At 33.9% G+C, this 26,246-nt stretch overlaps 1 protein-coding gene across 2 annotated transcripts in view; it reads left to right on the top strand.

The window, feature by feature from the left end:
* The window catches only part of PSMD14 (proteasome 26S subunit, non-ATPase 14), a 99,734-nt gene that overhangs the window by 63,741 nt on the left and 9,747 nt on the right, over positions 1-26,246 (top strand). For both annotated transcript variants that reach the window (XM_026492682.4, XM_044381528.3), the window contains exons 8-10: positions 11,423-11,530; positions 19,019-19,093; positions 22,172-22,297. In XM_026492682.4, coding sequence (XP_026348467.1) covers positions 11,423-11,530; positions 19,019-19,093; positions 22,172-22,297 — 309 coding nt within the window. The remainder of the gene's footprint in view (positions 1-11,422; positions 11,531-19,018; positions 19,094-22,171; positions 22,298-26,246) is intronic.

Raw genomic sequence — 26,246 nt, forward strand, 5'->3', positions numbered from 1 at the left:
TGATTCACATCACTTCTTGTACCTAACATGTAGACTCATACAATTTCACGACCTAAAATAAGGATCCAGTCTTTCTCAATAATGTAACTTCATCTATAGGATGTCTGAGTTTGGTTGTAATTTGTGGTTCTTTTAGTGTCAAGACCTCTCAAAACTATGAGCCAAATTAAATGCTAGTAAATCCATGGCCAGAGTGTTCCAGGTAAAATATTAAACCCAAGAATATAAGCTTACAAAAACTGAAGAATAGCATAGTATTCTCCTTCCCCTTCCCTGCATGTGATTTATCAAAGCTGTCAAAATATTTAGTAAGACAATGATTAGATCAAGAGTTAAAATGACAATCTATATGTAAATTATTCAAGTTGAGACTCTGTTCACTTAATACCTCTTTCCTGTAAATTTTATATTTTCATTTTTATAAATCCCAGTATTACCTATTTTTGAGCAATTAGGTAAGCACTGAATCTTTGTAATCTCATTAATTCATGATGTTTGATTTCCTTTTATAGTGACTTGATTGTATCTTTATGGAATTATTGCTGGGTGCCAGGTATGATAAATATTTCAACTTGTCTCATATATTCTTTAGTAATTCTGGAGATACCATTATTACTCCATTTTATCAATGAAAGGGTAAAAAAATTAAGGTCAAAGAGATTACTTTGCCCAAAATTATAGTATTATTAAGCAGCAGAACAAGGATACCAATCAGGTCTATAAAACTTCAGAGCTCAAGCTGTTTTACTGGGTCTTTAATATTAGACAATTATGAACTATGTAATTAGAGTAACTCAGGATTGGAAAGTGAGAAAGTACCAGAGGTTATTGCAAGACTTTTTCTTAACTTATATGGATAGATACCACTCCCTTCAGTGTAAGTCAGGGTAAGGGGCTACACATTTCTCAGTAGTTCACTGTACTATTTATAGTAGTTACTATGTATTAATTGATTTTCCTCATATAGTATTTGTTGTATTAATTTTAAAAAACAATTTAGACAGACTCATTCCTGTCAGCTTTTGCAACGTCCCTAGGACCAAACATTGAGACCTACATAAATAATAAAATATACTATATGATAAAGAATCCGTAGCACTCTGTATATTATGTAATCCTGTAAATATTTTAAAATGTTTAAAAATGTCCTGTAAATGTAAAAAATGTTTAAAAGGTGGAAAATGATAACATGTATAATTTAAATGGAGAGTAAGCTATAGAAATTACTGATGAGCTTGACCCTAAACTTAACAGTGAAATCGTTTTTAAAATTTTGTTTTAGTTTATTTGTAAAATACACATATTCAAATATTTTAAGCTTCAGTTCTCAAGTAGTAAAGTGGCAGCCTCTTGCTTAAAGTTTTGTTATCTTCTATGTTCAGCCCACAACTGGACTTGATCCAGCAGCAGATTTAGAAGTTAATTTAGCTTATAATATGATTATACTTCTTTAGGGCAAAAAGAATGATGACTTTGTGCAAAGTCATAAAACTACCATACAACTATTACTACTTTTGAGAACCTATTTTCTTATCACAATTCCTGTCAGCAAAATGTTCATATGTTACCTGGTAACTGATAACAATCTTCATGTTCTCTATTTTGAAAACATTAAAAGAAAAAAAACACTAATAACCCTTTAGTCCCTATAAATGTTCATACTGGCTGAATTTTCTTGAGAAATTTTTATTCCAACTGATCAGAAATAACTAACTTATCAGCAGGTATTTCTTAAGTGCATCTGATGTGCCTGTGTGCTAATGATTCTGGTATATAAAATAGATAAAAAACCAGTCTTTGTCATTTTGAGAAGGTAAGTCATACACATTTAGTGTATGCCAGATAACATACATCCAGTGAGCCAAATAGTATTCTGCCATTTATGTGCTGATAATCCTACATTGCATACTGATAGAATACAAATTACACTGATACTGCTTTGTTCTATAACTAAGTATTAAATTGGTTGCTAGAGAGAGAAATAATTCAATGAATACTTATTCAGAACCTTGTATGTGCCAAAATGGAATAAAGTAGTACTTGTATAGCAAACATAGTAAATACAAATTAGAAGAAAAAAGAAATTAGTATGGCTGCACAAAGTAAGTGAAGCTTGGACTGAGCTTTGATAGGCGGGCAGGACATCACTCAGAAAAGAGAAGTTTGTCCTTCTGGAGAAGAATGTAGAAATAATTCTATTCCAGGTGGTATACTTACCTCTTTGTTCACGCTTTTTTCACAGATATATTAGAATGTAAAATGAATAGTTTTTGATGTTGTTATTGTTGTCTTTATTCAGCATTTTATAAAAAAAGATGGGGCTTTGAAAAGTAAATGCAAATATAGGAAGAAAGAATTAGGGAATGAATATTATGAGAGTTTACCTTTTATTTTCAGAGATTTATAAGGTTTTATCTTTTTCACGGTAAGGATGGGGCAAGCATTTTACTTATCCAAAAGTTTTGTATTAGAAGCTTTAAGGTGGTGGAGAATTTTAAACTATAAAACAATAGTTTGTTTTAGCTTTTTCTTATTATTGTTCAGAAATACTTATCATAAAGGCAGGGCATAGAGTAATGAAGAGCACAGGCTTTGGGATCAGGGCTGCAGTCAAATTCCATTTTTATCTCTATCTCTTCTTTATGGTATGACTTTGAGCAAGTTATCTATCTTGAGCTTCAGTTTTCGTGTCTATAAAACAGGGATTTTAATACCTATCTCCTAGTATTATGAAGCCATATGTCTTGAGTAGAGATTAAATTAATTGCTACTTAAATAGATTAACAAGTAGCATATTTTAAAATATAGAATATGAATATTTCTGAGAATTTTTTTAAGAACAAGTCTTTAACTATGTTGCTCACTTTAAGAAGGTAAGGGTAATGACTACAAAAGAAATGAAAACTTTCCCTTGTATTTTGTACCTCCTAATTTAAGAAAATCTGAATCAGCTGATTTTTTTATTGAGCACTTACTATTTTTCTGACATATTTCTCTAGGACATGCAGGTGGAAAGAAAAATAAATATATTAAAATTCTAGCCTTTGAAGTGATTAATTTCTCCCATCCAAATACTAACCAGGCCTGACCCTCCTTAGCTTCCGAGATCAATGAGATCGGGTGTGTTCAGGGTGGTATGGCCATAGACTAAAGGTAGTGAAAGATATTTAGAATACGTGTTATTCATAAGATTTCTTTTGGTCAGTATCCCATAAGGGTCAGTTAGGGCTGGATAGTCCTACTCTCGAATTGTATACACATATACACACCTTTTCTTCATCTAGTTTTCCAGATTGCAAGAGAAAAATAGAAAATAGGACACATAAAAATTCTATTTCCACTCCTAATATAGCTCTGTGAGCATACCCATCCAACTCTTGGAACAAGTTTAGTTACTATATTATCTTTTGTTTGCTTCCTGTTTTACACTCTTATTATCAGAAATTGTCAGCTAGGAATGTTAAAGCAATTTTATGTTTAAAGTTCTAAGAAACATAAATCTTATATGGAACTAATACTTCTTAGTATAGTTCTTTTAATTTATAGTTTCTGTGTTAATAATATAGTCTTTGCGCTACTTTATTATTGTTTAGTACTTACTATGTATTTTGAGTGGTATAAATCTGTTTCAAATTAGTTCAAATTAAGCTGTTTCAGTAAAGATAAAGGAAAACCTTTAAAACTCTTTCCATTACCTGTAAGAATATTATTTATTGACTTTTGATTCTGAAATACTTTCCTTTTCCCAATCTGAGGATGCTTGGTCATTCACCAGATACTTACTGATCACTACTGTGTCACAGGCATACACTGGGACATAAAGAACAAGATCTACTCCCTGTTGTTAATGCCAGTATTGTACCAGCAAATGCAAACTATGACTTTGTATAAGAAGCCTTTCCATAGCGCATATATTTTAATAAGCTTAATATGTTCTAATCATTGTAATTTCCTAAAGAATTTAGGATTGATTATGGTGCTAGATAGTCTTGTAGGTCATAGTTGATTCCTCAGTGATTATTCTTAGACAACTAGTAAGCTGATTAATAGATACTCACTGCCACTTTTTTACATTCCAAATTGCTTTACTGGGTGCAGTTTTTATTCCAAATTAAACACAGGTCAGTGCTTTGATGTTTGGATTTTTCAGTTCACTATGCCATGGGAGAGTATTTTATGAATTCAAAACTGATCATTGATAAGGAAATGGGAAGTATATATTTTGTAAAGCTAGTAATTAGATTTTTATAGAAAACAAATGCCCCCTTTTTTTTGAAGGAGAAATAAACATGAATGGTAAAACTATGTAAAATGCTTTCTTTGGAGCTCTTGATTTCAATAGATATTTATTCTATAGCGTATTGTGTGTGCAAGGTACTCTGCTGGGGAATGGGTATTTGATGGCGAATAAGACACAAACCTTGCTGTCAAGTAACTGAATCTAATAGTAGTCTTTTCTTGCTTTTGTGTTAGGAGAAAGTGTTACATCAAATAGCTTGGTGATGAAGAGTACTAGCTTTGGCATGCTGTATAGGTACAAATCATGGTGGTAGCACTTTGCTGGTTGTGTCATCTCATTTAATTTATCCAAGTTCTCTGAGCCTCCATTTTCTCATCCATAAATTGTGAATATTAATGCCTACCTCTTGGTTGTTCAGAGGCTTACCCAAGATAATTTCTGTGTGATATTTAATTAATAAGCTCAATAAAAATATATAAAAGTGTACACATCCAGGTATTAACTTTTACGTATTTTTCTTGCAAAAATGACCTTGCCTAGTGAGAGATGGTAGTTTGAGGGTTATATTTGCACTGCTTCTTTGAAGATGATGTTGAAGCACAAGCAATGTGTGTGAGTCCTTTATTCCCCTTATCCACCTGCCTTACCACCTTGTTAATTAACATGGTTGAGCTCTAACTTCTAGTCTCTAAAACTTCTTATTTCTTTCCTTTTTGGGGAACTATCAATAAGCATACCAACTGTATTGCTTTAGTTTGTGTACCAGAAAGGAATCTGAAGTCACTTTTCCATTTTATGTAGGCTGGGTGAGTAGCCACCAGATAGAATTGGTATTCTAAGTTGGTATCAGGCCAGTGACCCAGAAATGATAGTCTCTTATAGCTCATAAATAGTCTAGTTCAGTTTTTAAGTTTAGTGTTTATTTGTCATAGCCTAGAAATATCTGTTATACAGGAGTGTCAAGATTCTAGGGATATTGTTACTTTTAAAAAGAGATAATATTTGGCATAACTATACTTCAAAAAAAAACTTTAATTAGGAATTTTTCTAAGGAAATAGATGTCTTTAAATGTTTCTTCCTAATTTTCTTTTCTTTTTAAAATATTTATTTAAGTAATCTCTACCTGCAGTGTGGGGCTTGAACTCACGACCCCAAGATTAAGAGTCGCATGGTCTTTGACTGAGCCAGCCAGGTGCCCCCTCTCTACTTTTCTACTGGTGTTTTCATATGTCAAGTGTCTGTGGATGCCAAATTTATAATTCTGATGTGGTTTTGGGAGTAGCTTTTTTCTAACTTTAACACTCTGTTGCAATAACAGTACTCTGCTCTGTTTACCAGGTCATTTGGGGTGCTGCAAGAAGCACGTTCCAAAAGGGGAATTAGCTATGCAAGAGATTTATTAGGGTAAATACCTGTGATGGATAAAGGGGACAGCAGTACAGGTGTGACCCTGTGTAAGGAGAAAGGGAAGGTAGAGTTGGGAATTGGGTAGAATTGGGAAGGTAGGAACAGCATCAGACTATATGGCATGTTTCTAAGAAAGTTTCAACCAGACTGATGGGGAGTCCTTGAGACAAAGTTGCCCGTTAGAGGAATCCGTTCTCTTTATTTGGCAGGAATGGCTGGTTTCTAGTACCCCCACATTGCTCAGTTATTGGCTGGGCGTAGCCCGAGGGAAACATGACCTGGGGTGAACTCCCAGAAGATCCAGAGGTGTATAGCATGTGGCGGTGGTGAGTTAGCTGTGCTCTCTGCAGCAGCTTCTGTTGAACGGAGGTCTGAGCTGGGCAACTCTGTGACTGCCACAGTTAATAACACTAAGAACTACAGTGGCAGGTATACATTTATTTTATTTAATCTAATCACCAACTCTGTGAGGTGTCATTCATGAGCAAATGGAGACATTGAGAGCGTAAATAACTTATCCTGGATTGCTGAGCTAGCCAGTGGTAGAACCAGAATTGTAACTTAGGCAGGATTCTGCCTCCAGTTTCTCAAGCATTTAAGTACCTATACAAGACTGACTACATGCATACCCTAAAAAATTCTGCTGAACTTTATGATTTAACTATGTTCTTTTTATAAAGTTTTATGAATCTAAAAATGTCTAATTACCTTTTGCTGTTTCTAGTTTCTAAAGATCCATTTGTTTTCATTAAGGCATACATGTTCAGAACTTGTGGCTTTACCGTTTGAATTTTGATGCATGTCTTCACTTGTCAAAAAAAGTACATTATGCTAGTTACACCCCATCCCCCATCTCTCCCAGTATATTGAAGTTGTACTACAGATCTCTAGCTACAGTAAGCAGTTCTCCAAGGATGGAGAAAGAAAATGTACATACACATAGGAATTTCTTTTCCAGAGCTAAAATTGACATTTTATAAATAATTTCCGTGTTGCAAACTTGAGACTAAGAAATCACAGCAATTCAGTGATATGCATTTGGCATGAGTCAGTTTTAGTTCTTAGTGCTTTTCATTGGAAATGGCATAGAAAGTAAGATTTCTTTGAATTTTTTATGCTGTGGGCTTACAAGAGACAGAAGATGTTTTTCTCTTATAGATGCTTGGCAGTGCATGGCAGCAGAAGTAACAAAAGGGTCACAAACCCCAGCAGTACTTCCCAGGTCACATGCACCCTTAATTTTTAAAGAATCTGGAAACAACCTAAGCAGTTGATAATAGGTCATTTCTAGGTGATAAAGGGTATTTGATATGGAGTGCTGCTTTTCTTTCTACACCTAGCATTTTTTATAGTCATTTAGAGACTTTATGTTTTTAAGTATGTAACAACTGGTAACTGAATTACAACTTTTTTCTTTTCTTTTCTTTTTTTTTTTTTTTGATATTTGACATTGATTTTGAGGTCTTAAAATTTTTCTTTCAAGCTTTGTTAAAAAAATTACTTCAGTTCATTTTATTTCTAAGCACTTTCCATAGTCGTTGACTTCAATATAAGTGGAATTGGAAATGCCAAAGGCAGCTACTGTTAAGAGACAGAGATGGAGAGATTATAATTATAGTAACTACTGCCAAAAGTATTTATGCATTTTTCTTTCAGACACCTTTGTATTAAAGTAATTTTAGGAGCTTTACAATATAGCCTCCTTTGAATGTAAAAATTGGGAAGCATGGATTGATGCTTTAGAAATTTAGTCTAGTCTCTCAGTGACCTAGCAGTTGATATGAAAATATGAATTTGAAAATAAATAGCATATTGGGTAAACTGTACTATACTCATGAAAGAAGCCAAAAAATTATGGATTAAACTGAATTTGAAAATAATTACAGTTTTGAGTCCTAAACCAGATTCATTATTAAAATGAAATGATAGGTTCTTGACCCTTGGGTGTGCTTGGAATAAATATGGAACACAGTATTGTTTTTAAAACTATTTTGCTTTTATAAGCTAAGACAGATGTACAAAAAAGATGCAGTTTTTATTTTGTATTGGCAGCTTCCAAATATTTAGTATCTATTTCCAAGAGTTGCAATTAGTAAAGCAACCATGGTACTGAAATCTGCACATCCCACAAGCTAATTATATTTGCAAGGTCAGAGTGAATACATATTTTCAGAAAAATAAAGGGTTATATAAATATGTGTCTTCTACTTGGCTGTTATATCACAGTTTGTTGATCTGGAGTATAATGTGTACAATTCACAAATTTGTCTGATAACAGAAAGTGGTGTGTGATTGTGTTTATTTTACTAACCAGTATATTCACAGCAATCACTTCCAAATATCTCTCCAGTAAAGATGTGTTAATTACAAAACAGACAAGGTCTTCTATTATATTAAAGCTACTAACAAGAAGACAGCAGGAATCACACATGTAAATAGCATCATCAACCCCTATTTTAGTCCTCTGTTTTGATCTGTGAGTTGCGCATAGACCAAAGGTGCTATTAAAGACTGAGTGTATGAAATAGGCAGCATTATATGAACAAAATTTATTCAACAAGAAAACAGACCTTTAACATGAATTTAACAAGCCTGAGAAATTATAAACTATCATATGCTGCAGATTCATGCAGTGATAATAAACAAAAAAGGAAAGTAAGAGGTTTCCCTAAGCTAGCCAAACTGCTAATGGTTTTGTTATAAGCTGTCTACTGTTGCAGTGACCTCTGAAAAGTCTCAAGGCACTTGTACCAGAAAAAAATTAAATGGTCAGGCTGGTGAATAGAGATTCAGTGTGGTATATAGGACTTCAGCATGGAAAGGAATTTTAAAAGTCTAGCATCACATTCCTGAAAATATTCTTTATACTTTTATTTGGAAGTTTTTGTTATTACATATTAATGAGGTAATTTTTGTGCGAAGTTTTTGGCTAAATTACTCTTTGTATTTATAAGCTATAAACTGGACTGGATTAATGTATGTATACTTTAAAACAGACTGTTTAGAAAATTCATATAGCTCCAAAAATGGATTCTTTCCACTGTCCCCTTCCCTATACTTAATTAATCTTTGGGGGTTCTTTGTGTAGTGTATTGTATCTAAGATTTCCTTTCTTATCCATGGAGTGACCACTTTGCTATCATTCTGTTGCATCATGCTGTAAATACATAAACATGGAGAAACGCCTTCAGCTTATACACACCTCCAAGTGCTCACCAGGGCTTTTTTTTGAATCTTACTGTGGCATAATTAACACCTTCTTCACCCATTGCTCATTAGTGCACTGGACATTAATGAGTCTATTTTGATAGGTTGCTCTAAAGGAGGAACCCACTTATTCTCACAGTGCAAAAGGCAATTATAAAATTGTACAGAAATTAAAATGTAGACTATATTGCCATATTTATATTTTTATTGCGTACTAAATCTAATTTTGGTCTGCAGGTTGTTGAACATGTTAGTTTCCTTAAGACAGTTGCTATAGCAATGGCAGCAAATTCCTTTAATCTTGGTGTACTTAAAGTATTCTTTTCTATTGGCTCTCCTATTGCTGCTCAGGATTTGTCAATCTAAGCATGTCATTTCACATAGGCCATCATTCATTAGTTGAACAGTATATTACTTTTTAATTTTTTTCTCATTTTTTAATAGAATTTAATTTTTTTGTTTTAGGTTTGTTTCTAACTGATCGTAATACCTACTTAGCTGGTATTTTCATTCCCTTTTTATGAAGTTTCACACCTGCTTATAATATTTCAGAGAAATATTACAGAGATTTTTGCATGTAAAATAGCTGCCTGCTGTTTTAGTTTGAAAGTGTTCAGTATAAAACAACATAGAGGCATTTTGTTGTGATATATGATGGAATTTTCATAGTTTTGTAGGATTAGTTTTTTCCTACAAATGATTTTACTGAAATCTTAAAATGGAATCAAAGTATTTTAAGAACAATTGGGCCAAAATGATGCTTTGCTCTTAAATGGTGACAGTTTTTAATCCTGCATTTATTTAAGTACATCTATTAAAATGGTCACTTCTCCTTTTGCTTACATTTTAATTTTATCTTATGTGATTTTTAGTAGACAATTTTACTTCTGTATTTTTTAAACAAGTGTTTGAAATTATTTATAATATTTGATTAAAGCATGTCTGATATTAGTACCTATTTTTATTATTGTTTTATGAAAATAAATGATAAAATATGTAAGTATAAGCAAGAATTATAAACCCAGGCCATATTTATTTATATGTAAATGTGAAAGTTAAGTCTGAATTATAGTTATTGTATAAAAAGAAAAAGGAGTTTTCACAGACTATTAAATCATGTATGTTCTGGGGATACTTGGTTTTATTTTGAGGCAAGAGGACTCTGGGGAAATTCAAACTGTTAGAAATAAAAGCAAAATTTCAAAGTTGATTTTTTTTTTTTTTTTTTTTTGGTGGCCTGCCAGCGTGGACACTTGTAATGCTTTGGTCTAAGTTTGTATCCTTTGTACTGTTTGTTGACCCTTTGTGGTAGCCTTTTAGAAAGGGTGACTTCTTTCTTTAGATCTTGTTCTTTAGTATACAGCATGTATACATACTTACTACAAACAGACTTTTCAGACTTGATTAGATTTCATTTGGCTTATCTTAAAAGTAAATTTGATTTTCTACCTCTTACTCAACTATACTTACTCAGCTATACTAAAACTATGTAGAAATGGGAAACAGTCTAGTTGATGATAGCTCTTATAATGTTAATAAATCTCAGGTAAAGCACTTTTAAGACAAATCTAGAAAAAGGTATTATCCTGTTTTAAGATTTTTTTTATGTGACAGAAGTATTGAGTTTATACTCTAGGTAATTGATTTAAATTCCCAGAAAGAAGCATCGGTCTTAAAGTCCGAGCGCTTTACATAAAACTTCACAACATTTAAAAGCTTTAACGAGTTCTTTCAAAACCATGATAATGAACAGAAAAAAGTGTTCAGATAATATGTGGTTCTTGTTAAATCTCTTAATATATAAGAGCTAACATGATACAATATCATGTAAGAATTTGAACTCTTTTTATACAGAAATATTGAATACACTTAGAAAAAGATGATACCTATCGTTACTTCTTTACTATGAACTTACGGCCATCTCAGTCTGTACTATGTTCCTGGCTTTAAAGCACAGGTGACCTTGGTTTTCTTGTATTTGCCTCCTATGCTTGACAGTGGCTTGGATATTTAAGGCCATCAGACAAGGTATAAAGTCTTTTATAGTCACAAGAAGTAAAAGGTATCTGACTAGAAGAGAATACGTGGAGCAAGTGCCTTGCTGGCTGTAATTTTGTTGTCATTTCAAGTACTGTGGTAGTATAATTGATGTGACAGGGCTGGGCTTTACATGTGGTCCCTTAGCTTGTGCTCACTTTCAGTTGTAGTTTCTCTTTGTCATGCATTTTGATTAGGTAAAATTTAGGTGACAAACATATGCACACCAGTGGAGGCTGTTTGGTGTGTAAGTTTAGTAATGATGTGTTTCAATAATAAAGATGCAAAGTTAATATTTTTCTTTACTGCTTCATGAAAATTGCAATAATTGGTGTCACCTTACATTACAAGATAGAGGGTGGTGTGCTGATGGCACAGTCAGCAGGAGGTTCTTTTTTATTAATATTATAATTAAATGATTTTCTGGAAATAGGCCAGAAACAGATGCAAGTTGATCATGCCTGTCCACTGTTGCTTGGCATCATCACTTGCTTTTTAAAAAGAATTGACCTGACACCTTATTTTTACAGGTTGTTATTGATGCCTTCAGATTGATCAATGCTAATATGATGGTCTTAGGACATGAACCAAGACAAACAACCTCCAATCTGGGTCATTTAAACAAGCCATCTATCCAGGTAATGTCTGTATTTGATAATGTGTTAAAACTCTGTTTTATATTTTAAAATCCTATTACAGATGGCCATTTTAAGATCTAATACCTTAGCATTTTAATTTGTTTGCAATTAATTTTTCTTGTGCTTGAGAAGAAGATTATGAAAACACTTGCAAAAATTAGGTTTACTCATCTATGAGTCCGTTTTTAGTGGAGTCTTTAAACTTACCTGACATAGTTTGAGGATACTCTTTTTGGAAGCATAGTAGAATTTGTATCTTGAGAGTACCTTATGGCTTTGCATGGTTAACATTGTAGTAAAGGACTGATACAAGTTTTGGGTGGAGTGCACTAGGGGTATCATTATTGATTGGTTAGTAGACATTTCTCATAGTATTAATAATGGGAAAATTGATATACTTTAAGAGACAGAAACTGTTCCTTTTAAATGGTACTTAAAACTTTCTGCCTTTTTTTGTTTACTCTCCACATTTAAAACAAATCCTACAAAACAGATCTATATTATTACTTTTGATTCATTTATATTTTGTTCTAATAATGTCAGCCACCATTATTACAGTTATGCAGGCATTTAATATCCTCCCGAGTGATTAATGTGTTTTTTTTGTATCATTCACATGTCTCATTGTTTTTACACAAATCTTTATTGTCTGCAAAGATTATTTTAAATGTGTTTTTAAATGCACCACAACCTGTGTCTATATAGTTAATTGCTTCTCTGAAGATTAATTAAATAGACAGAAATACCATGTTTGGTTAAATAGAACACATAGGACAAAGACACTATAGTAGCTATTGCTTCTCGCCTTCTGAAACCTGGCTCTGTCATATGATTGTCTTTGGGGAGTTGTGGCTTTGACAGTTAACCATGGTTAAGCCTGAGTTACACTCTGATAACTTTACACCTTTAGACACTTACTTTTGCAGCAGTCACTCATCTGAAATCTTCGTCAAAGTGAAACGTTTTGTTTCAAAGGATTGAGGTGTGTTGCTTTTAAATAAAATTGTTTTACAAGTCAGGGAAAACTGCAAAGTTTAATGAGTATGAAATAAGCTACCAGTGTTTTTGATTGGGTACAGACAAGCCCATGCTTGTATGTTCCAGGAGAATATATTATTGGACCTGTTTAGTCTGTGATAATGACCTTTCTTATAAACCCCCATAGTATCATACTGCTTCATTATTTTTTTTTTTTTTTTTTGCCAAAGATTAAGTAGCATCTCATAATCCAAGATCATTGTGATTACTACATGGTATATTTCTGCCAGAAGTTTTTACTAATTGCAAGTCAACAGCCACCTGTTGCCAGTTTCATCTTTTAAGTGTAAACCCTGCTTTTTACCTTTATAAATTGAGTAAAATCAATATTAAAATCTGGTGGTTTTTTTTCCCTACAGTAGTCCAGTTTGTATTTTTTAGCCCTAATTTATAGTCTGTCACTTAAGGTGGAACTTATAAAGCAAGTTCCAAACCCAAGTTAAAAGGACCTGTGTGTGTAATAGCTACAGCATCATTGTTTTTCCTTTCATTTTAGTTTGTTTTGCTTTCTAATTAAAATCCGTAAATATATTTATTTCACAGTTTACATAGTGCCCGTTAGAATGACATCTATCTGGGTGCTTTACAGTTTTAAGACAATTTGAATACTGAAACACTCAAATAGGACCAAGCCAACAAGTAACAGAACAAAGCCACACCTTAAAACTATTTCTTAGTTTTCTAAGACAAGCTAGAAAGAAAGCAACCCGGAAGAACCTGAAGTGAATGGTAATATTTATGATGGAATTTTAATATATGTTAGTAAAATCTTTGACTCAGGGATAAGAAGCCTCTCTGAAGGGGTTTTATTTTGGAGGAAAATTAGTTTGTATTAAGAGGAGCCTTGCACCTAAACCAACTTTCTAGTAGTAGGGGTAGAATCCTGACAGCAACCATCAGCATTTACGCTGGTGGTGACTAATGCTTTTCTAACACTGACTTTTTACTATTATACTTATAGTAGTGGGGGAAATTATGATTATATTACAGACTACTGTTTAATAATTTGAGGAAGGTTTAGAATGTGTTAAGAAAAAGATTATAAAATAGGATTTACAAGTTCTCCTCTTTGCAAATACATATGTTATAAACTGTGCCTATCTATTTGTACAAAGATGTTAGTAATTTTTACCTTTGGTGGATTATGGAATTTTTTTTTCTTGTTTTTCTTTTCCATATATTTTTTTTAAGATTTTATTTATTTATTTGACAGACAGCCGGCGAGAGAGGAAACACAAGCAGGGGGAGTGGGAGAGGAAGAAGCAGGCTCCCAGCAGAGAAGCCTGATGTGGGGCTCGAACCCAGAACGCTGGGATCACGCCCTGAGCCGAAGGCAGATGCTTAATGACTGTGCTACCCAGGCGCCCCTCTTTTCCATATTTCTTAAACCTTCTACAGTGAAACATGTATTACTTACAGAAGACGTTATTTTTAAAACACTAAAACAATGTTGGAAATATCTACAAGACAAAACTAATAGATGAAGTTTATGTTAACTTTCATGTTTTAAATAAGGGAAGCCATTAATAATCCTGATAGGGAGGCAGAAGTATAATGCTTACATTCTAGACTTCTGTTTTGATATACGAGACTTTGTATTATTTTGTACTTGGAATATTTACCATTATTGTCAAATGTATAGGATTGAGGGTTAACAAGCATTTATTTTAGTAACTAAACATTTTAAACTATTCCACTTAAAAACTGTTCAAAGCATTTTAGATCCTTAAGAGCCATAGTATATGTGAAGATTGGGTTGTCAACTGCTTCGAAATTTAGTAACTATTGATGCATGGATACATTGTGCAAGGACTGTGAGCCTTTAAGTGTAGCCCTGGGTACGATTGCATTGTCTAACAGAGTTAAGCTATTTGAAAAACCCTGTTTTCAGTACTTGTTAAAGTTATAAAACAGTTGCCCTGGAAAGAACCATTGTGGTCATTTTGTAGGGGAGGGAACTGAGGCCCAGAAAGTTCATAATTTGCACAGGCTTTGTTGTAGTGAATTAACATAGGAACTGGTATTCATAACCTGGGCTCCTGGTTCTTTATACTATACTTGGAACTTAATTAATTAAATAATTAATTTTAGCATAGATAATATATTTATACAGTTAAAAATTCAAAAGGTACAAAAAGGTATTTAACAGAAACTTTCTTCTACGTTTGCCTTTTGCAACCCAGTTCTCCACTCTCGAGGGAACAAAAAACACATTTTGTTTCTTTTCAGAGTTATATTTATATGAAGAAAGCTTCATTCATTTAAAAATATGATCTAATTGATATTATTTAGCTCCACATTTTCACTTTATCAGTGTAAAATAATTTAAGGCAAACAAACTTATCTTTGGATCTGAATGAATACGGCTTACTTTTTTAAGAGCATGGAACTTTTTTGACTTACCAAGAACCTCTAAAAAGGTTGTTATTATTATTATATGGTTCGTAAGCTGTGTATTTTATAATATGCCTGCTTTTCCATAGCAGTGAGTATATGGAGAGATAACTTTAACCTTTTCTCAATAGTCTGGGCAGTGTCAGTGAGGTATGATAAGGGTTGGTTTTAGTTGTTTGTAGTTATTTGACACAGGCATTATATAGGAAGCCATTTAAGTAAAGGATCTTATTTTAAGATCTGTGTCAACAATCCCTTTACATAAAATACCATCTTACACAGTTCATTCCAACCTGATAGTTGGCTTCCTCTCATAAACTGCTTATATTTTTATTCCATAGTTTCTGCCACCTTTGATCATATATCACTACAGTTCTAAGTTTATTACTTTTCCTTCTCACTATTATTTATGCTGTAGTGGTTTAGACAGCCTTGAACATTCTTTGGGATTAGGTATCTAGTCTCCCAAAGATATTTGTAATACTTAAGTTTAATAAATCACATGAATGAACAAATACAGAAATATAAATAATTCAAAAGGTGATTGATTTTGAAGTTGATTTCACTGTAATGATTGTGTATTTGTTTTGTATATTTGTCATATTAACAAAGTTATGAATCTCTACTCTAAAGATTAAGGGGCACCTGGGTGGCTCAGTCATTAAGCGTTTGCATTCAGTTCAGGTCATGATCCCAGTATTCTGGGATTGAGCCCCACATCGGGCTTCCTGCTCAGCAGGAAGCCTGCTTCTCCCTCTCCCACTCCCCCTGCTTGTGTTCCCTCTCTTGCTGCCTCTCTCTGTCAAATAAATAAATAAAATATTTTTTTAAAAAATCCTTTAAATAAAAAAAAATAAAGATTAACTAAAGCAGCATAGAAATAACCAGGAAGTTAATCAGTGGGATCTCAAAACTCCCCTTTGTCTATGGTCCTTCGAACAATTCTTTATCTAAAATAGGTAGCCCCTTAGACTGGTTAGAGTACGAACCTAGGCAGAACTTGCTTCTTGAAAAGTTGGCAAGGTTTGAGCAAAGAAAACAAGGGTCAGGATATACAAGAAGCAATTAAATAAGCTCACCACTGTTAGTAAATTCAAAACGTTTTCTCCTAGAAACAGTGCTTTAAAAGGTGACTGATTGGGGCGCCTGGGTTGCTCAGTCGTTAAGCGTCTGCCTTCGGTTCAAGTCATGATCCCAGGGTCCCAGGATCGAGCCCCGCATTGAGCTCCCTGCTCAGCGGGAAGCCTGCTTCTCCCTCTCCCACTCCCCTTGCTTGTGTTCCCTCTCTTGCTGTGTCTCTGTGTCAAATAAATTAAAATCTTAAAAATTAAAATAAAATAAAAAATAAATAAAATAAAAGGTGACTGATTTCCCAGATCAGCCACTAAAAGGTTAAAATAGCCCACAGTATAGAGAATCAAACTATAAGAATGCTTCTATGAGAAACTCTTGTGGATTTTAGCTAATTAATGAATGAGTTTGGGGAACATACCTGTTTTAATGAAGAATTGCCTAAATTTTCTTAAGTCCATCATATGGTTGTTAAGTGTAAATTAAAAAGTAAAGTAATGATGTTTTAAGAAATTTCCTAGCTATAAAACTTTCTCCTTTATCTGCCTGACATACTATGGCATTTGCTAGTATATTCTGTTTAATTTGCAATTTAACCCCTCTGAGGGGTCAGTTCTCCCTCTTGATAAAACTAATCTTCTGTTTGGCATATGCTGTCTCAACTTGTTGACTAAATTGATTAATTTGAGAGAATTTATTATTCACTGAGGCTGTGTTTTTGGGACTCATGTGGAAGGCATACTGTACATCGCCAGTTTACTTGTGATTTGGCGTGTACTGGGGGTACACAGCTGGTGAGTAAGTGAAATTGGAAGACTCCTTGAGGATATCATTTTATTTAAACTTACGTATTTTTTAATCATAATACCTGCTAATCTTTCATGCTGCCTGTGTTAGTTTTACTGCTTTTATTAATGTCATTAAAAATCAAGTACGTAGTACCTTCAAATACCAAACTGTATATTTAAGCAGTATAGTTAATCTCCAAAAGTGGGACTGTAGGCCCACTGGCCTATTTCTTTCTTTATTGGCCATAGCTGTTACTAGCTTTATGGCTCCTGTGTAGAATTATGTAGTCAGGGCATTGCACAAAGGTGGTTCGATGAGGGGGCAATTGGCAACTGAAATCTAGTGTAAGTTCCGCTCTCCAGTCAGCCTTTATCCACTGGGAAGACTAGGTACCTTTTTCTAATTCTTCCACCCAAGGGATACACTTCCTAATTTACATAAATATGAGTACATATTAAAGAAGGCCCTGATTAATTCTACTTGTTGATCTGCACAGAGTTTCTGAGCACTGAAATTTAATTCGCTACTCTTGATGATGATTAAGATGGATAAGGATTTAATAGATACACCTTAGTACTTTAGTTTTGTACATCAACCATTTTATTATAGCAGATGTTAGGATAAGAATGGATTGTTATAGTACATATGTAAAATGTTTTAGTACTTGGTGGAGTGATCTTTTGCTGGCATTGTTTTAAAATAAGCTGACCATGCTTTGTTTTTATCCTGATCCTTTAAAGTATAAATACTTAATCCAAGAATTTCCTAAGACACATTGTGGCACACTATGGTAAAACAAACATGGGCTTTGGAGTCAGAAATACTTGGGTTCAGATCTCACCTTTGCCTTGCTGTAAAACTGGGACAGATTAAGATTTGTGTCATATTCTCTTCGTCTGTCAAAATACAAATAGAACCAACCTTACTGGGTTGTTACGAAGATTAGAAGACCTCGTGTACAAAGCAGATGCTGGGTACTCACTAAACGTGTTATTTCTAGCCCTTCTACCTCAACACTTTAATGCCTTCACTGTAAAAATTCAGTAATTAGAGAGTGCAGTGGTGGTTTGGGTTAGCTTTATCTTTATATCTGAGCTAACCCTAAAGCCCCTTTTGTTTTTATACTTGTTGAAAATAAGTCCAAGGTGTATTTCTGTACTTGCATGTCTTACTAGGCTGATAGAGGATCCCCCAGAATACCATTCTGAACCCCATTTGAACATCTGTTGTTAGAGTTCAATATTTGAGCAGTTGTGAATGGATTACATCATAGGCAGGGTTATCATTTCTTAATAAAGGCATGTCATTAGCTTAAATTTTTATTATGATCTGCCTGTTTGTCTTAGAGAAGTCAAGTGCAGTGGAAAAAATTCTGGTTAGTGAAATTGCCTGTCACTGGATAAGATCATGAGGCAAATATAAGTAGACCCAGTAAAGAACAAACTCCACTTTGTTAATTTGGAGACATGTGTGGACACCCATTATTTGAATCTGTTAGAGCTGACTTAAGAAAAAGAGAAACCCCAGATTAATGTCATGGGTGGAAAAATAGGTGTATTATTATGATTGAATGTTAGACTTTTCTTTTGAAATAACAAAAAGACCCCTAGATATCATAAAATCAGATTATGTATTTTTATAAATTATGTATTATTTATAAATTATGAATAATTAATTTATAACTTAGATTATGATGGAGTCAGACCCTATCTCTGACTCTGAGCGAGGCTACTGAAACTTTTGAATTTGTGCTGCTGTGTATGATATTTTAAAGAATGTGTGACCCATACCCCTAAACCTCACTTCTAAACTTGTAGCTGAGGAAAAGTATATTTTCTTTTAATTTTTATTTAGGTTACAGCCTTATTTTAGAAGAGAGTAAAGGTGTTGTCTACAGCATATGTCAGTGGTTTCAAACTAATTTTTTACATGCAAAACATTAATTTGTCTTTGGGGCGCCTGGGTGGCACAGCGGTTAAGCGTCTGCCTTCGGCTCAGGGCGTGATCCCGGCGTTACGGGATCGAGCCCCACGTCAGGCTCCTCAGCTGTGAGCCTGCTTCTTCCTCTCCCACTCCCCCTGCTTGTGTTCCCTCTCTCGCTGGCTGTCTCTATCTCTGTCGAATAAATAAATAAAATCTTTAAAAAAAAAAAAAAAAACATTAATTTGTCTTTTATCTAATCTTTTATCTATATAGGCGTTAATTCATGGACTAAACAGACACTATTACTCCATTACTATTAACTACCGGAAAAATGAACTGGAACAGAAGGTAAGTTAATCTTAGAGAGGGGGAAAAAAGTCTTTTTCAGACCGTTTAAACTATTACCTAATATATTTGAATCTGAATTGTTGACCTTGTTCATTGATGTGTTCAAAGATTTTTTCATTCCTGATGAATTACAGGAACATAAAATAAAGGAATATTTTATTGGACATATTGAAAGACGTTTTACCTTTTTGGTAGATGCTAAAACAAGAGAATAAGTAGGAAACAAACATTTCTGTTTGATTTTATGATTAATTAGAAAAATCTTTCTCCTTGTTCTGTGATTTTTCTGATTAATTTATCTTTTTCCAATAAAATGACCTTTTGAAACTTTTTCCACATTTAAAAGGAATAAATTAGATTATAACTGTGTAGTACTTAAAAAAATACTCTATTCACATAGGGTAAATGAAAGGTGAGTCAAAAGGGAAATGCAGTAGGGTTTTCAGATATTTAAAGCTAGATTCTTACCCTTTTTTATACGAGGCAATTTTTTAAATTTGGTTACCGTAAAAAGGACCTAACATCTTGGTGGGTTAGCGTTCTTTTGTTTCTACTATTTTAGGATTATTTCAAATAATACCAAATATATAAGTCTTCCTATTACTTATTGAAATTACAGTCTGAACTGCTTTTCTATTTTTTTTTTTTTACTATTACAATTAGTCATCTTCCAAATTAGCTTCTTGTATATCTCCCTGAGAAAGACTTAAAATAATTTTTAAGAACCCCGAGTACTATTGGTAGCCATAAATTTTGGCTCTATGTGACTCTCAAGTCCAAACATGGTAAGTAATCAGGAGTAAATAAGACCTTACTTAACTGATCGAAACTATTCCTCACAAAGGTACCTTAGAAGGTAATTCTAGTGCATGAGGTGAATGGGAAGTGGGATAAGTTGGGCTGTCCATATTGCCTCTTCTTACTACCAAATGACCTCCATTTTTAATGTCATTTATATATTGTGGGGGAAGATGTGCTGTTTAAGATTTTAATTAAAAGAAGAATTCTGTTTTGTTAAGTTTTATAAACCACTGTTTTCAAAGGTCAAAGCTACCAGTAAACTCACCCAAAGGTCCTGTGTGCTTGAGCATGACGATGAGTGAGGGGCTGCAGGGGCCAGTTCTTCTCTGGCCCAACAGAAGACACGGAGCCATACATCTTTCTTGCAGCTGTTTGCCTATGTTCCAAAGTTTTTATGTGCTAGATTTAGTTGATAGCTTGAAGGATATTTTCAACACTTAATTTTTAATTTTTATAGAATAGGTACAGACTATGAAAAAGAGCACCAGTCAGGTACAAACTGAAAGATTTATTCACATATGTAAATATTTTATCAGTCTGATATCTGACACCCAACTGTTTGGAAATATCCAGCTAATTACATCGACTTTTCCCCTTTTTTGATGCCTCAGAACTTACCACTATTCTTGGCATAAAAGATGACACACATAAATACCTACATAAGTTAATTAATGTTATGTTTATGCTCCTAGTCGCTCAGTTTAGGAGCTTTTATAGTACTAGAAGCCCTGCCTTTACTCTTATCCCACCAACCTGTATGTTTACCTTCAAACATACTCAAGGGTCACAGTGGAATCCCTGTTTAGGCACGGTAGGGATATCCTCATGCTCTGTGGGAACTTTGCTTTTGAAGTGGTAGGAAAAATCCAGTTCTCAACACTTAACTATAGGTAGCTTTGTAACATATATAGTTGCAGCTGCACCAAAATTTTCTGAAGTTGTATTTTCTAGAACACTTTTCAGTGGAGAAGATGAGAAGCAGTCAAAGAAATTGGAGTTACTTGTGCAGAATTTTCTCAGTTTTTTTGCACACTGCTCTTACCTCCATGGGCCCTTGAATGGGAATGGAGGAATTTGGAGCTTTGTGTCTTGCAAAGTCTCATAGGTGATTTTTGACATGCAGCTTATTCTCCAGCATTAAAAAAAAAAACAAAAATCTTTGTACCACATATAACTGCAAAACTCTAAGCAAGTAGAATAGTTTTCTAAACTAAACCCAACACTTGAGGTATATCTCCAGATCATGGCTCATGGATCTCACAAGATAGACTGGTCCTAATGGTAAAAGAACAACCACCATTTTTTTTTCCCACAAAGATTTTATCAGTCATTTTAAAAAGTTAATTGTAAGTTCAACTAAAGAACATTTATAGAGTAATAAGACTAAGAAAAACTGTCTTAGGACTCTAACCTTGAAAACTTAGGAAGTTTGAAGAATATGTACTCAGAACGAGGAGTCTAGCTTGAGAAGCAAGGAACTAAGGTGTTTAGTTCATGATCACTAATAGGGTCTGATCCTAGTTTGCTGCTTTGATTGTAGACTGGACAAATCTGTGGTTTCCTGGCCAGTTTCATGACTTTTCATTCTGATAGGAAGTTTCCATTTTAAAAATTATGAATGGAATATTAGAATTAAAAAGAAACTTAGAGAGTTATGAGACCTTAGCTCATAGATATATAAACTGAGGCTCAGAAAGATTTACATGAAGTCATTCAGTGAATGGGACATTTACTTGCTTACCGTGGCCTTTGAAAGTTGGGCTATATGAACTATTAGAGACCTTGTGTGTAATGTTAGTAGTTTTACTGATTCATTCATTCGTTTATGCATTCAGCAAATGTTTATTGAATGTCTGCTATGATTAGATTAGATATTGTTCTAGAATCTAGATCTTGGTGATCTTGAAATCAGCAGATCAATAATAAGGCAAGATAAGGGAAGACAGATGTTTAAGAGTGTGTGAGGTGACTTTTTTATATAGTGTAGTGAGGTGAGGCGTCGATCTCTAAGGAAATGAGAAATGTAAGCCATGCAAAGATAAGGAAAATAGCCTTTGAGGCAGAAGGACAGCAAGTACAAAGGCCGTGGCATTGGAATACTCCTGAGGTTATATTAATATAAATTTAGGAGAATTTTTATTCAAGTTTAAGTTAATAAAATTAAGTTTTAAATTCATTCATTAATTCCGAAGTTTTTTTGTGAAATTGTTTCTCAATTCAAGTGAAGGAAATACCCTCGGTATAGGAAAATAATTACTTTTTCTTTATATTTTTTAGATGTTGCTAAATTTGCATAAGAAGAGTTGGATGGAAGGTTTGACACTTCAGGACTACAGTGAACACTGTAAACACAATGAATCAGTGGTAAAAGAGATGTTGGAATTAGCCAAGAATTATAATAAGGTGAAAGTTACTTCTAACGATTATTTCTTTCTTATAATCTTTGAAATATGTATGATTAGATGGCAAACATGGTATAAATATATACATAGTTAAAAATAGAGTGGCCTGTTTTCTAGATCAGACAGTGAATATTTGGGACTTTGCAGGCCATCCAGTCTGTTGGCAGCTACTCAACTCTGCTGTCGTAGTATAAACGTAGCCACAGACAATACATAAAGGAGTGAGTGAGGCCGTGTTTCAGTACAGCTTTATTTTATTTTATTTTTTTTAATTTTTTAAACATTTTATTTATTTATCTGACAGAGAACAAGAGAGCACAAGCAGGGGAAGCCGGCAGAGGGAGAGGGAGAAGCAGTCTCTCCACTGAGCAGGGAGCCCAATGTGGGGTTTGATCCCAGGATCCAGGGATCATGACCTGAGCCAAAGGCAGTCGTTTAACTGACTGAGCCACCCAGGCACGCCAGTACAACTTTATTTAATAAAACAGGCAGCTGGCTAGATCTTGGCCCATGGGCTATAGTTTGCCAACCCTATTTTAGACCATATAAAATAGTTTTACATTTGAGATTTCTCGATTATCCAGAGGGCTTTTTCTTGGAAGGAAAGGGGAAACAAGGAGATGTAGGATAATAACAACAGCATTTAGTACTTCTGCACATAGTTTAGTTTATGAACTTTTCTTTTTTTCATCTAATAAGTGTCTGTTGAAAACCTGCTGTGTGCCAGGCACTGGGGATATTGTAAGAAGCAAGACTTGTCCTCACAGTGCTTATTTTCTGGTAGGGGAAACAAAGTAAACAGAGAAACGACATAATGATATATTGTGATTGGTGATATGAAGATGTTTAAAAAGTTATATTTTTTGGAATCCCCTGAAAATATTTATTGTGTGCTAAAATACATGTGGCCATAATATTTTCGTTCATAAATTTATATTATTTTACAATCCTGAAATTAAAAAAATACTTGAACTATGACTTAAAATGTATCTTCTTGGGGCGCCTGGGTGGCTCAGTCGTTAAGCGTCTGCCTTTGGCTCAGGGCGTGATCCCAGCGTTCTGGGATCAAGCCCCACATCAGGCTCCTCTGCTGGAAGCCTGCTTCTTCCTCTCCCACTCCCCCTGCTTGTGTTCCCTCTCTCGCTGCCTGTCTCTCTCTGTCAAATAAATAAAATAAAATCTTTAAAAAAAAAAAGTATCTTCTGTGTTGTATTAGTTTCCAAGGGCTGCCTTAACAAACTACAATAAACTGAGTATTTTAAAACAAATATATTCCCTCATGATTATGGAGGCTAAAAGTCTAAAATCAAGGTATTGGCAGCCTCCAGGGAAAGATATTTCCTTTCCTTTTCCAGATCCTTTAGTCCAAGGCTTTCTTTAGCTTGTGACAACTCCAATCTCTAACCAGAGTTAGGATTTCAACATATTTGGTGGAGAGGTGGGACAGATTCAGCCTAACATGTATTTTCCTGCTTTCTTGACCAAAAACCCACATAGAGTAGTTTTTACATTTTGACCCAGAATATGCAAATATATATGTGTGTATATAAAGTTCCAACAAAAGTTTTGCAAAATAATATTTACCCTTATTACATGTGATATATCGTTTTTTGTTATTTTACTCAATTTTATTGTTTCAATTATATATATATACATATTATATACATATACATATAGCTTGCAACCCATTAATGTATTGAAAACCTGCAATTTGTAAAACATACAAATTATACAGTGTTTTGTCTACAGTATTTATTGAATATCTCCTGTACAAGTTGCAGTGGAAAATAGGGATCCTTCCTTCATTTATAGGAAAACAGAGGCAGTAAAAAAAATTCACCAATGATCAGAATAGTAGGCCAAAATTGGTGTGTTTCTTAACACCTTAGTATTCAGTTTGTCCACAGACCAGCTATCAGTATCACCTAGGATCTTGTTAGAAATGCAGACTCTCAGGCCTACTGAATGAGAATCTACATTTGATCAAGATTTTCAGAGATTTGTAAACTCATTTGTATACAAGTTAGAAGTTAGAACTGCCCTAGAGAAGTCCATAGTGAAGTCCCGTAGAGATTCAGAGCCTTTTGCTTTCAGTTGTGGGAGACCCAGGATGCTGTCTTAGAGAATAACAGTATTTGAACTAGACCTTAAAGCTTGAATAAGATTGGACATACAGAGAAATGTTACACTAGGCAAAATAAACATTATGGGCAAAGGCTAAGAGAAAAGGCAAAGACACCTTTAGGAGTGTCGAGTTTGGCTCGAGTGTATAATATATGAGGGTGAATAGGGGAGGGTAGTTTTTTTAGAAGTCAAGTAACAGAGCTTGGAATATCAGGATAGAGTTATTTTTGACCAGGAGCATGATATACCCAGAACCTGACTCTAAAAATGTAATTTGACAAGAGTATAAAAGGAGTGTGCTGTAAGAGGAGATTTGGAATGGACGCTCTGTTTAGGAGGAGCTTGCTATTATCTAAACAAAAGGTACTAAGTATCAGCTTTACTGCAGTGACATTGGGAACAGAGACATCAGTAGACAAATAAAACATGGCACCCGTTGGATGGATGAAGTGAAAGAAGAAGGGGGAGTCAAGGATGAATTCAGGGTTTCCTGCCTAGGTGACTTGAAGTATGTTAGTACTATTAAAATTTTCCAATTTAGAAGTAGAAGGATTGAGAAAGGAGATAGAGTTCTATTTTAAACAAGCAGTGGAAATATAGGACTAAAATTTAATGGTAAGAGCTAGAGCTTAAAATTTTGGAGACAATTAAAATTGATACTGGTTGTTGCACCAAAAAGTAATATTTCTCTTTTTACATTAACCACATCTTACCAAAATAAATATTAGCCAAGAGACAGTATATAAAATTTGCCACGTATAGCAAGACGTCTTTGGAGAGAGTTTAGCTTTGAGAAAAAGTTGATGGGCCCATACAAACTAAATTCCAGCAGAATTCGGTCTGACTTTGAGATCATGCCCTGATTTATATATAGTGTTCCAGCTGGAAATCTCCATTGATTCTAGATACAGCGAAAAAAAAATTTTTTTCTTTCTAGTATATGTTTTCATGTTGTGATATTAAAGAGAAAGAAGTAGTTTGTCATACTTAAAATAGCTATTAACCTTTTATACATTAGTGACTTAAGTAATATTATTCAGCAGACTGTAGGAATGGTTTTCATTTCTCTGTAACATTGCAAGTTTAAGTAAATTCATATTGGTACCACTGCCAGGAAATAACCTATTTATGGTTACTGCTGCCCATCCACAGAAGTTTTTCCTATTTTACAGTTTTAAAAAATCTCTGTAGTACTCAAAAACTTGTAAGGTTTGGTTATAAAATGAAAACAATGTGTAAGCTGTGATATGAAGGAGTCCAAATTTGAGAATGTAATTCCCTCTGTGATTGAAAGAGAATGTGGTGGAGTTTTTAGTAACACTTAAAATATAAAAAGAAAGGCCCATGCTACCAATTCTTCATAGTATTCTTTTTAATTGGTTGGTGTCTTAAACTAAGGTAATTACCGTTAGGTGCCAGTTAGCTCCTAAAGTGAAGAAAGATTAGAAAATAATTAAATTCCTTTGTCCCAACTTTTCTATTTCAAGTCCGAATTCCACACAAAGATTCTGCTTGATTACTAGTCATTGATTTCTCTGATTACTGAACTACAACACCTACATTCTCTTATTCCAGATCTCCTAATTTATTCATGCTAAGATGCATCAAAATATAAAATATTGATAATATTTGATTGGTTATTTGTAAGTGAATGTGCAAGTGAAAAATGAATTGTAGAAGAGTATTTTAAGAATAACAGAGACATAAAAATTTGCCTTGTTTTCAAATGCGTAGCCCCTATAAATCTGAGATCTGACAGTTTACCTTTCAGGTAGAAATAGTACTTGTTCTGTAACCTGAAAGAAAATTCAGTTATGGAGTGCCTG

This window comes from Ursus arctos, unplaced genomic scaffold, assembly GCF_023065955.2.
Source record: "Ursus arctos isolate Adak ecotype North America unplaced genomic scaffold, UrsArc2.0 scaffold_1, whole genome shotgun sequence".
Classification (NCBI taxonomy): Eukaryota; Metazoa; Chordata; class Mammalia; order Carnivora; family Ursidae; genus Ursus; species Ursus arctos.